The sequence below is a fragment of the Gekko japonicus genome, unplaced genomic scaffold (assembly GCF_001447785.1).
Source record: "Gekko japonicus isolate JY-2015 unplaced genomic scaffold, Gekko_japonicus_V1.1 scaffold344, whole genome shotgun sequence".
Classification (NCBI taxonomy): domain Eukaryota; kingdom Metazoa; phylum Chordata; class Lepidosauria; order Squamata; family Gekkonidae; genus Gekko; species Gekko japonicus.
Window position 1 is genome coordinate 334744 of NW_015174284.1, and position 13323 is coordinate 348066.

At 49.4% G+C, this 13323-nt stretch overlaps 1 protein-coding gene across 2 annotated transcripts in view; it reads right to left on the reverse strand.

Moving 5' to 3' along the window:
• MECR (mitochondrial trans-2-enoyl-CoA reductase) overlaps nt 1–13323 on the reverse strand; it is a 76846-nt gene that overhangs the window by 12473 nt on the left and 51050 nt on the right. The window contains exon 10 of one of the 2 annotated variants that reach the window (XM_015423949.1): nt 9844–10033. In XM_015423949.1, the coding sequence (XP_015279435.1) occupies nt 9870–10033 (164 nt within the window). In that variant the 3' untranslated portion in view covers nt 9844–9869. Of the gene's footprint in view, nt 1–8547; nt 10034–13323 lie in introns of those variants that run through there. The other variant, XM_015423948.1, reaches the window with a different exon arrangement.

Consider the following 13323-nt stretch of genomic DNA (forward strand, 5'->3'; position numbering starts at 1 on the left):
TGTGCCAATCCCCCCCCCCAGTCAGGGTGGGTGAGGGAGGAGCTGGAGCGGAGGGGGCCGTGGGAAGTCTTTGCGCTTGGCTGCGAGTGACCACGGCTCCACCCAATTGGACGGGGGTGAAAATTGAGTCAATGATGACGTCGTGTTGGCTCTCGTGTTGCGGGAGGCGAGACAGCCCGTCAGCTAAGGAGTTAGCAGAACCCGGAAAATGATGAAGAGTGAATTGGAACTTGGAGAAAAAATCCGCCCAGCGCAATTGTTTGGCATTAAGCATCTTAGGCGATTTGAGGGTTTCAAGATTTTTATGATCCGTCCACACTTCGAAAGGAACCCTCGCCCCCTCAAGCCAATGGCGCCAGGTAGACAAAGCCAGCCGAATAGCCGATGCTTCCTTTTCCCAAATTGACCAGTGTCGTTCAGCGTCTGAAAACTTTTTAGAAACGTAAGCAAGTGGGTGCATTTCCCGTCCTCCCCCATCTGTAAAATTGCAGCCCCCATGGCTACATCGGATGCACTTTTTTGTTTCATCAGGATGTGCTAACACAGGCTCGGACGTGAACATGGATTTTAACCGCTGAAATGCCTCCTTGCATTCCGCCGACCATTTTAGCGGTGCCCCCGGTTTCGTGGCGTCAAACCCTTTCCCTTTCGTTTTTAACAAGTCAGTTAGGGGTAGTGCAATTTGAGCAAAGCCCTTGATAAATGAGCGATAAAAATTGGTGAATCCTAAGAACCCCTGCAGTTGGCGGCGGGTTCTGGGGGCCTCCCATTCCATGACATCTTTTACCTTTCCAGGGTCCATCTCCAACCCCTCTCCCGAAATGCGGTAGCCCAGAAAGTCAATGTGCGTTTTGTGGAATTCACACTTGGACAGTTTGGCAAACAGTTTGTGCTTATGTAACGTTTTTAGGACCTTTCTGACAAGCTTGACATGCGAGGGGAGGTCCTGAGAGTACAGTAAAATGTCGTCTTAAGTAAATAATAACACCTTTAAATAAGAAATCATGGAGGACCTCATTAATCAAGTTCATGAAGACCCCTGGGGCCCCTTGAAGCCCGAAGGGCATTACAAGGTACTCAAATTGCCCCAAAGGTGTGTTGAACGCCGTTTTGCCCTCGTCCCCGTCTTTTATTTGCACTCTGAAATAGGCATCGCGTAAATCGAGTTTTGAAAAATTTTTCCCTTTAGACGCCTCCGTCAGTAGGTCCTTTATCAGAGGGAGGGGGTAGGCATTTGAGGCCGAAATAGCGTTCAGCCCCCTATAATCCGTACACAATCGAAGCCCCCCGTCTTTCTTTTTCCGGAACAGGACGGGTGCGGCGAAGGGGGAAGACGCCGGCCGGATGAATCCCCTTCGCCAGGTTTTTGTCAATGAATTTTCGCAACTCGGCTTTCTCCGCTGGCCCCATTGCATAGATCTTCCCTTCGGGAAGTTTACACCCCGGAAGGAGTTCAATGCTACAGTCAGTCTTACGATGGGGGGGGGGGTAATTCGTCAGCCTCCTCCTCCCCGAAAACCCGCGCTAAATCATGGTACTCCGACGGAAGGGTAGCCATGTCCTCTGGAGTCAGAACCGCACAGGGAAAGTTCACAGCGGGTGGATTACCCCAGTCCCCGCTCCATTTGTGGTCAATGCATTTGGGTGACATAAATTGAATCTTCCCCTCCTCCCAAAATATGTATGGGTCGTGACTAAAGAGCCACGGGGTGCCCAAGACCAACGCGAATTGGGAGTCTGGGGTGACCACAAAAGTTCGTTGCTCCCAGTGTTCGCCAGCCCCCAACCGCAATGGCATGGTCTCGTGTACACACGGTTTCATTTGCGTAAAGATGATGGGAGATTTCAGTTTCCGGATTCCCGCCTCCAACCCAGTCACTACATTAGGGCTAATTAAGTCTCTCCCACATCCCGAGTCAATAAGTGCTTTCACCCGCACATGGGTCCCCAGGATTGGGTTAAGTAAAGACACAGTCACGAAGAAAAGAGAGGGGGGTTCTCTCACCACTATAGGCGCCTCTGACGCAAAGCCCTGTTGTTGCGCCTCTTCTACAACAGGACGTTCTCGTTTCCTGACATCTCCGGTTCCGAATCAGCTGAGTCTTCCGGGTTGGTCTCAGGTGCCGCTTGTAGTGCCTTTGAGAATTTGGGTTTAGCAACCCCTTTCTACGGCGGGGTCGCTGGCTTGCCCTTGGTTTGGGGGGACTTGTCTTTCGTCTGGCGAGCGCCACAATCCGCAGCAAAGTGGCCCCTTTCCCCACACCTGAGACAGAGCCCCATCTTCATCCGCAGGTCTCGTGCAGCATCCGAGAGTCGTGGGGTTTTCGGTTTTTGGGTGGGTGGCTGGCTCACCTTTCCTCCGCTGGCTGCCATGTCCAGTCGTAGTGTTTGAAGGCGGCTCTCAGCATTCTCCGCTTCCTGGGTCCACGCCGTCAGTGAAACGGGATCCACTGATCGCAGTACCGTCTCTCTGATCTCCGGATTCAGCCCCACCCGGTACATCTCGACCAGGATGTGATCTGGCCAGTCCCGCAGCTTTGCCGCTTGGTTCTGGAACTCCGCTGTATATTCTCTGACCGTCTGGCGCCCTTGTTTGAAGGTGCGTAAGAAAGCTTTGGCCCGTTGTCCCGCATTCACCTCTTTAAAGCGGGTTCGTAGTGCCCACATAAACGCCCGCAGATCTAACAGTTCTGGGCCGCGGCTGTTGTGCAGCCCCACATACCAGGTCGCTGCCACCCCTTTCAGCCTTGCGGCTATTACATCGATCCGGCTACTGTCATCACGGAACAGGTGCCCATGCTGCGCCGCAAATTTCTGCACCCTCACCGTGAAGAAGGCGAGGTCGTCAGGGTTGCCGTCAAAGGTAGCCTCCAACAGATCCTTCGGCCGCGCCCGCGGTCTCATCAGCATGGGTTCCGGTGTCCCTGGTCCTCCCGGCAGGGGAAGAACAGGTGCCGCCGGAACCCCTGGCTGCGCTGGCTGGAGTGGCGGTTGCTGACCTGGTGGGGCCTGTGGCTGTTGGCCCGGGATTGGTTGCTGGGGAACCAAGGGCGGTTGTTGTAGTGGCTGCTGGAGAACATGCCCCGCCACGGCCTCCGCGATGCGAAGATCCATCATTCCAGGAAACGCGTCGAAGACATCAGCCACAGTCCGCATAAGTTGTTGTATGGTCTGGTCGAGTTCCTCGATCCGGTCGCCCATCGGTTCACTCTCCCCGGCGAAGGCCGGTCGACCGTCCCTCTCCCTTGAGTGGTCTGTGCCCCAGGGATCCTCCTCTCCTCCGGGCCAGTCACCAGGAAAGCCCGTGCTCTTTCCTCGGTACATCCCTGGTTCGTACATGCTCTTGCGGAGCCCGCTCCCGCGGTGCGAAAAAGTTTCTCTTGTGCTCCACGAGTCAAACATAGTCCAGTCGTCCCAAGCCGGTGCCGCTCCCTTTCCCCATCTGGATGGGGTTGGGGGTGGCCATGGGATCGATGAAGATTTTGGTACGGCTCCCCCCGCGGCTCCCATCGCTGGCACCGAGACCGGTACTGTCACAGCTATGGTAGCCGGGGGGCTGGAGGTAACCGGGGTGGTCCCCTACATTGTTGGTAGTTTCTCCTCGACCCCGCTCATGATTCCTCTCAGACTCGGGGTGATGAAGAAAAGGGGATTCCTAACAAAATGTCCGATTCCCCATGCATTCGAAATAAATCCACGTTTGAAGAACAAAGTCAAATTTATTATAAAGCGATGGTTAGATCAGGGACACAAGAATTGTTAGGAATAACTACAAACCCCGGAGGATAACATAATAAAGGAACTTGAACCCGTGTAGGACCAATGAGCCCAATTCCCGCTGGCGGGAATGCAGATAAAATGAGTGCCCAATTCCTTGGGAACACAACGGTTCTACAACATAAACACAGGGCAGTTCTCAAGCTTCGAATACATAACAAGCCAAGCAATGCCACAACATAATCCCACCTCCAGCTGTTAACCTTGAGCAGTTCCGCAGATGTAGCAAGCAAGAGAAAGTAAACACCTACAGATGGGGGGAACGCGGAAGAAGGTTCAGAGGTTACAACGTAACATAGCAACTCCATGGCAGCTTGCTGACACCCAACTATGACTTCCAGGCTCACAAGTACACACACACAGTACAGTTTCCCAGAAACTTTACAAAGGGCCTCTGAGAAATAAAATCTTTGTAATATGCTCAAAATATTTAGTAAAGTATCATACTGCCTATTTAACTTTGTGTCATGACAAATATTACAACATCTCCAGTGGCAGTGCAGCAAAACAATTAATTTGAACTAAACTAGAGCAAACTGGGAAATCCAAGCTTTGGGAGTTCATGGTATCATTCACTGCTGATTAACATTTCAGGAATTACCTGGTGTAAGGTTTTAGTGGGCTGAGCACTGGGCTAGTAGTGGGGAGACTTGGGTTTACATTCCAGCTCAGCTCACTGACCTTACAGCAGTCACTCTCACTTGGCCTAGCCTACCTCCCAGGGTTGTTGAGAGAACACAATGGAGGATGGGTAAGCTATGTACGCCCTCTCCAAGCTCCTTGGAAGGGCAGGTTATAATTGTAATAGATGGGGTAGCCATTTAGAGTAGACAAGGGGTGGACCCGCGATAGTCGCGGGGGGGGGAGAGGGAGGCAGAGGAGGAAGCTGCAGGAGGAGGTAAGTACCCCTCCATCCTGCTGGTTCCCCCCCTCCACCCCCTTGATCTCCCCCCCATTGCCTCTCCCCCCGGCTCCTCGCTGCTCTCTCTCCGCGCAGAGCGTTCCCTGCGCATGCGCAGGGGATGCTCTGTGAGTTTCGGGGGGATTTAAACATCCCCCCGATGTTATTTTCCAGGTTTAGGATTTTTGTGCACACGTGGGGACCACCCCACGTGCGCACAAACCTCTCCCTCCCCCCCAAATCCCCCCGATGTGCGGATTTAAGTATCCGCATGCCAGGGGGCAACTTGAGAATTAGATATATAGATTAAGAAGGTTAAGGATTCTTTGTGTAGTTTCCACTGCCCCATGAATACACAGTGGCAGCAGAGCATCTATGGTAGAGGTGTCAAACATAACGCCCGGGGGCTGGGGGACCGGCCCGTCCAGGGCTCTTCTGTGGCCCGCAAGCAACTAGTGCAAGGGAGGGAACAGGAGACTGCTCAGGGGGAGTAGACAGAGCCACTCCAATTGTGGCATCAGCATGGCAGAACAACCTCGTCTGCAGCAGTTAACAGTGTGGGAGCATCTGCCCAGTGCTGCACCGCAGGCTCTCCAGTCTGCCCTTGGTTTTCCTTTGCACCCCCCTCCCAGCCGATGGGGCCTTGCAGTGAGGATACAACAACTGGGAGCTTACCAGCTGCTGTCCTTTATACAGTTTATATCTCCAGTACCTGGCATTACGTTTTATGGCACACATGGCTTGGCCCAACAAGGTGACATCTGTCAGATCCAGCCCTCATAACAAATAAGTTCTGATCTCTGCGGCAGGTTTTCCACCCATGCTTCCTTTCCTCAACCCAGCTGTGACCACGATCCCCCTCACTTCCCCTGGGAAAAGAGGATCTGCCACAAAAGGGGCTAGTACTATCTTTTTCAAAAGCAAAAAAGAAAGGTGGGCATTTAGAGAATCTAGCATACGGATTATAATGCTATAGCAATATTTGATGTTGTTGTTCAGTCGCACAGTTGAGTCTGACTCTTCGTGACCCCCATGGACCACATCGCGCCAGGCCCTCCTGTCTTCCGCCGTCCTCCTATAGCGATATATTGCCTGACAATTCTTTTTCTAAAAAAAGATACCAAATGTCCTTTCATGGGGCAGGAGACTGAAGGCAAGGATGACTGTGCCTTCAAAAATGCACACATTTTGAGTCCACATGGCATGCAACACACTTTGACTGCAATTGTCCTGAAAAGAATCCACCAAACCAGGTTTGGGAAAGATCACAGCAAAACAGGGAAAAGTATAGAAAATGGACAGTTAGGGGATGACATCATCCCATTATGAGAGGGGGGCACCATCACCCCACACTCCACTGTAGACATCAAACTACAGCAAAACCTTAGAGTGGAAGGGACTCAAATTAAGACAACTGATTTTATGTGCTGATTTTCCTTTGTCTCCTTCAGCCAGTGGCCTCTTCCTCATGATCTGCAATGGAGAACTCATCACGTATTTTGCATACTCCGACTCCAACAGCCCTGGCTGGGACAATTTTTTTTAAAGCTCATTACAAACTGCAGGCTCATGAAAAAGATTGGAGTGCTTCAGTCTCACCTTTAGCCCACTTTGGATTTGCAGAGGGAAGCTGCTGAATTTTTGTTAGCACCAAGGAAGCTGGTTTAAGAGCATGAGAGCCAAAACGCCAGATTAGACCAATGGTCCAATCCCGTCCCACATCTTCTTTCCCACAGTGGACATCGGCTGCCTTTGGGAAGCTCAAAAGCAGTGTGTGAAGGCTAAAGCCTCCCCCTGTTGCACTCTCACACCTGATAACACTTCCTCTGAACACGGAGGTTCCATTTAGCAACAGCAGCTAACAGCCTTTGATGGACCAACCATCCCTGATTTTTCTCTAACTCCCCTTTTAATTGCTTTCTAAGCTAGTGGATGTGGCTACAAACATACACACACCTTGATCTGGATGGCCCAGACTAGCCTGATCTTGTTATATCTCAGAAGCTAAGCAGGGTTGGCCCTGGTTAGTCCTCGGATGGGAGACCCCAAGGACATCCAGGGTCGCTACGCAGAGGCAGGCCATGGCAGACCACCTCTGTCCCTCTCTTGCCTTGAAAGCCCTACAGGGTCACCATGTCGGCTGCGACTTCACAGCACTTTCCACCACTACCAACTGGAAAGTTAACCCCTTTGAACAAAGTAGGATGGACTTCCAAGTAAGCATGCACAGGTGGAAATCCTTGCAGCAAGGAATTCCATTAGCTAATTATGCTTTCAGGAAGACCACCCACAATGAGAGAGTAATTCTTTAAGCCCAAGGCAGTAGACCTTGCATCTTCACCACTGTAGAAGACCCGCAAATAAAAAAGTTTGATGTACCCCCTGCCTCCACTTGAGAGGCCAGCCAACATGTATGCACAACAGGCAAAAATTCTTCTCGGTGAGCAAGCCTGCCAAGTGTCTCTGCGGGCCTGAAATCTTTGCCTTGCTGTTTCTAACTGATGCAGGACGGATTTGCTGACTCGTCATAATTAATCCACACCCCAACCGCCTTGCTAAATATCAGCCTGACAGTTTGCATGTCATTTGGGCACAAGCTAAGAAAGCATTCGTTATAGCCGAGCCCGAATGCACCAAACTATTTAAAAGATGCCATGGGAGTGGGGGGACCCCTAGAGGGGGCTGCACGGCTGCACGATGTGACTGGACAAGTTTTAAAAAGGTGCCGATCTTACTGCAGAGCCCCGAGTTGCAATCCCATCACTGATCACCCAAGCTGGAGAGCTTTATTGGAAACAAAAATCATTGGCATTTCAACAGTCATTACACAGTCTTTGGTTCTGCATCAGAGTATTTGCAATCAAATACAGTTTTACCTGCATTTCAAGCTACAACTGTCTTGATAGAAACAGTCCCAAACTTGATTTTCCTATGTGCTGCACTACAGCTCTGGAGGAGGTCATTTAAGGACCGCTGGCTGCATTCTGGTTCATTGAGGCTCTTGCTGGGCTCACGCCGTCTCAAAGTTCAGCAGTGGGGAATAAATCACTGATATGCTGCCTGGTCCAATCCTTGGTGGGTTGGACACGGCCTTCCGGCCTTGTGTTGCCCATCTCTTAACAGACTAATATTATGCATTAGAAGGTAACAAGGCCAAAAAGAGGGGACCAGCTCCCCCAAAGGATACATTTGTATAGCACTTTTGCAAGTCATTCTTGTGTCTCTAACCTGTCAAGTTGTAAGCATGTTGCCATTTTGAGGGAAGCTGGAGGTACGCTGAGGATGTGGGAATGGCTCAGAAATGGCAATTATCTATCTTGAAGAAGTGATATAATTGGACACACAGCACTTTTCAGACACAGGACTGGGAATTTTTCCATGGTGCCTGGGGCCAGTCCCCCTCCCACGGGGCAAGCCATGAACTACCCTGTGCCCTGAGGGCCCTTACCCAGGGAGGGAGAGAGGCAGCAGGGAACCCAGGAGCAGTGGCCTGCCCAGCAGGGGAGGCCCCAGCCAGGTAGTCGCCCCCACTGCTGCTGCTAGAGAGGAAACTGGAGACCTGGCAGCCCATCACTGGCCTGTAAAAGTGAAGGCCAGAAACTGGGAAGGACCAGGGTGAGAAGAAAATGGAGGAGGGAGGCCCAGGAGGAAGAACAAAGAACAGACGGCCCTGAGAATGGGTAGCCACCCTCCTTTTATCACTTCCAGGAAGTGGTGGGGCCAAAACCTGATTGGAGCCAAGGTCCAGGGGGTGAGGCCAAGGGTATTAGTATGGGAGGCTTCAAAGCCAGGCCAGGGAGAAAAAAACTGGGTGGAGCACACTGTCAGGTCCCCACAGCAAACAACGTAGTACACACTTGCAAGAAGGTTTTACTTTATTGAAGCCATGAAGCACTAGAACAGGGTCACTGTTCAGAATAACGAAGGTTGAGGTGCATGAAAGGATAAAGCAAGTTCATAATTACAATAGCCAATAGATATGGTTCCCACGCGCTGCCAAGAGGCCCCACTCACGCTTAAACCCTGAGAAGCAACGGTTCCTTAACTATAAACAATTAGTCTATTCCCACAACTACTGCTCCTACTGCTCATTAAAGACTAAGCAAAGCCTTCTGTGCTCTTCCACCTGTGGCCTTGGCGAGATAGCATTACATCAAAGCAAGACTAGCGTTCATAGAAAGGAATGCAGACTAATGGGAAGATGTGCGCATGACAGGCTGAACACACTTGCGAGACTGGGGGGAGAAGAAATTATACATACACAGGAAAGAACCTTTGGCAGCTTGCTGACACACACAGGACCAGAGAGTGAGAGAGAGAGCAAGGGGGTGCTCCCTTGGAGGGTAAGAAGAGGACCAGGGTGCCTGAACCCCCCTCTCCTTCTGAGGCCAGCAGGGAGACTGGCCCAAACCCATCCAGGATGCCAGAGGGTAGGTAAGCCAGTGCAGCAAAAGGGGAGCCTCACACATGGCAAGCTCCCCCCTACTGTAGAAAACTGCCCTGAGCTGAATGGGCAAAGACAAAGAGCTTCTGTAAGGCACAGCGGCAGATTTTATCATCTAGAAATTAAAAAGCTGTCTTAAGAGGGAGGATGCTTGCAAGCTGCATCTCAGACTCCCCAAGACCCCCAAAAGCATTCTGACTACAGACACAGGCTTCTGGGCATGGGCCAACTGTGCTATGCTGGAGAAGAGTTTGCTACAGGGGGAGGGATGTGACATGATCCAGAAACCTGGTGACACCAAACACAACCCTTCATGCAACCTTCATCAAAATATCTGGAACTTGGTGCTTTGAATCTGTAGACACCACCACGTTTGTGTCTAGTTATTTATTTATTCAATTTTTATCCCGCCCCTTTCCCCACCAGGCAGGGCTCAGGGCAGCTTGTCCCCGTCCAGTGGTCCTGCATCCTGGTCCGAAGTAGAGGCCAGATCCTTCAGGTTTCCCTTTTGCCATGAAGGCAATGTGCATTCCCTGCTTGCATAGATGCAGAACCTCCAATACCACAACTGTTGCTGCAGTCTTGATTATATAGTCACAGTCTACAATCGGGACCATTTGTTCTTTGCAGTCCTCCCTCTATGGGGAGTAGCAGGAACACTGGAAATTCAGCTCTTGTAGCCTTCAGAAGCAGTTAGAGCCAGCTGAGAGCAGACTCCCACCTGAACTGACCGCAGACCAGTCAGCTTCACATGCGGAGGATCTGCTTTGCTGTCACATACGGTGTCATGGACGCCTTCAAAGCTAATTGGTAATCCGCCAGTGGGACCTCGTGGCAGGCTGGAGCGGTGAGCTGGCCCTTCTGAATGAGGGTGCACAACTCTGCGATCATTCCGCTCAGTTTCTCCTTGTCTGTAGGGTGGAAAGAAAGAACAGCACAACTGAGTCAATGTTCAGATCAGATTTAGGCATAGGAAGGTACAGGAAGGGGAGGGGAGAACAGCAGACAGCAACAGAATTGGTTTCAGCAGCCTGGGAGTCAGAAGTGACATACCAGCAATGCAGACAAGTTCCATTATCGGGTAACAGAATTGGAAGTACTGAATTCCAATGCACTTTGGCGTGGCTTTTATAAGTGCTATTCAGGGGATGCTTTTAAAAATAAATGACTTGCACTGTTAAGAACTGAGCTGGTGGGGTGGGGGCACCACTCTCCAGACTGCCCGTGTCACAACTGGCCCCCAAAGAAGCAGAATGCAGCTGGAAAAGTAATGTGAAGCTTTTGTTCAGGATGCACATCACTTGGTACTATAAAAAAAAATCCCCCAAGAGGAGGAAAAAGGAGAAACAGCAGGCAGGAGCGGAAGGCAGCCTCCAAACCCTCAACTGTGGTAAGGACCAAGGAGGAATATAATTCTAGTTGTGGAGAAATACACTCTGCTTAGGGCTACATCATGTTATTGAGAGTTTTGGGACTTCACCCCCTTCCCACATTTATTGTAAGAAGTTTCTCTGTACAAGGATAGGAAATAGGATAATTGCTAATTGCTTTTGAGCACTCCCATCCCATTGGTGGCTTTCACAAGCACTCATTACAAGTCCTGGTTATGCAAATGCTTCTAGGCTGCAGAGAACTATCAAAGGGCCATCTCACACCCTGGCAGGAATGTGATACCTAGGAGGTAACAGAGACTTGGGGATGCCAAATGATAGATAGTATCTCTTCCTGGAAAGGACAGGAACAGAAGGATTGATCCATAAGGAGGTGGGCAGACAAAGGAGTTAAATTCCCCGGTCAGGATGGGAATGGGGTCAATTTTGAGTGATTTAATCAGGGGATAACATGGACAAAGGAGCTCTCACATCTGGGCTCCATTCTGATGTCTGCCACTACCACATGGAGCTAATAAGGGGAGGCAGCTCTAACACAGACTCAAGGTAATGGATGACTGCCAACTTTCAGAATAAAGAGTCTATCCTAAAATAACAACAGTCAGGGTATGTCCATGGAAGGGAAAAAGGAATCTGTGCATGCACTTTTACTGTGTAACCCTTGCTCAATCCATTGCTGTGCAGAGTATGTGTGTGGAAATTTTAAACAAATGTATTATTTGGAATGGTGGAAGTTTGTTCTCCGTAACCATGATAAGCCCCCATTTGAACACATTACTGAAAGGGTGCCAGGGGAAGGGAGGTAGTTGGTCAGTAGATTGCTAGATCCTCAGGAGTGCACAAGTGTGGTCAGCTGTCTCTGCAAAAGCAGGAGATGCAGAAGCATGATGAAGGCTTAAAGCGCACCATGGACAGAGTGCTAGCACATCTTAGCAGGAAATGCTCTAGTTGATCAACTGGTGGCAGAGCAGATACCCAGAGGGAAGCAAGAAATCCCTCTGGGAGTTGGGTGGAAGAGCAGTACACTGCCAAGCAGAGAACTGGGACAACCGCTGAGTGTCTTGACCTCTCAAAGGACCCAAAATAGAATGGGTCAGTGAGGCATTCTGCGACAGTAACACTGTCTAGAACCACTGGACAACACATGAGAAGACTTAAGACATCTGGGGGGAGGGGTGCTAGGACATGAGCAAGGCTGTATTCTCCAAGGAAGGGATAGGCAATCCCTGGCACATGTACCAATAGTGATCTATAAGACCATTCTTCTAGGCACCCAGGGCCAGAGCAAGCAACTGAGGCTGCTGGGACAAGTGAGGAGGGAGAAGGGAACAAGTGTGGCTTGCCTCCCGGAAATGCACAGCCACCAGCTGAGGGCAAGGCGAATCCCTGAGGCTTGGCTTGCTCCATGTGCGTCTGGCCCAATAAAACCCCCATCTCTACCCCCTTTCTGTTTGCCAGCGCTCCAACATCTTGGCAGGAAGACATTACCATTTTTTGGGCAGCAGCTGGGGGTTAGCTCAGAGATGACAACCCATATATATAAATGCTGAATGTTTGCAGAAAGTGTTATAAAGAAAGTGATACACACAATTAAAGACTTAAGTATGCAGGGTTGTTCTTGACTGTTCTTAAAAGATGCTTCCTGATAAACACAGTAGTTTGAAATATATTAGGGTTTGGTACAGCCGCCTTGAAATAAATGTTTTAATAAAATAAATAGTTTAGATTTTTAGATATGCCTTTCCCCTTCTATCTCCACAATAGAAAGGGCTGAATACTTTCACCGAACCTGTTACACTTATTGTAATAATGGTATAATGATATAACAATATGAAACTGACAATTCAAAAATGAACCAAAACAAAAAAGCCCCTGGTGGTGAGGAAAGGAAGCGGTTGCTGCTTGGACAAGGTTGGAGAATGGCTGCTATACAGGTGGGAAAATCCAAACTCTATCACCCACACAGCAGGCATCCCAACATTACTACTACCTTCCCCAAAACATTTTAGCAAAACAGGCTGGAGAAAAATCGGAGAAAAACTGAGGGAACTCTGATGATGCATGAATGCACCAAAATGGGGGGGGGGGGGGCACGTTTCCCAACAGCATTGAACCCAGAGCAGATAACCCGTGTGCAAGTCTCCCTTGGAATGCAAATGCAACAACAGAAATTTGGCAGATACCCATCATGTTCTCTGGTAAACAAATTTTATTTTTCTCAGGAATACAACATGTAAAATTAAATCATTCCATTCTATTAATTGTCTACCCCATTCCCAATTCCTCCCCTCCCTCCGATGGCTTCCCGCAATGCTTCCCCCCCTACTCCAAATTGCTTCATATCATCAACTATATCAGTTTCTTATCATTACATCTAAAGATAACATCATTTAACTTAATATTGATCTAAACATATTAAGTTTTGCTTCACATCCCAGTTCTTTTCCAGATATATTTTAAAGTCACTCCATTCTTGAAAAAACACGTCGTCTTCTTTGTTATTCAACTTCTTTGTAATTTTGTCCATCTCTGCCATGAACAGAACTTTTTGTATCCAGTCCTCAATTTCTGGCACTTTCTCTGTTTTCCAAAATTGTGCATAAATCATTCTCGCTGTTGTGATTAAGTACCAGAATAAAGTCTTTTTAGTTGTATTGACTTCTTCCATTTTCAGTCCCAAAAGCAGAATTTCCGGCGCCTTTTTGAAAGAGCATTTCAGTATTTTTTGCATTTCTTTGTGGACTTTTGTCCAAAAGTCAACAGCTTTCTCGCAAGTCCACCACATATGATAAAATGAGCCTTCATGACTC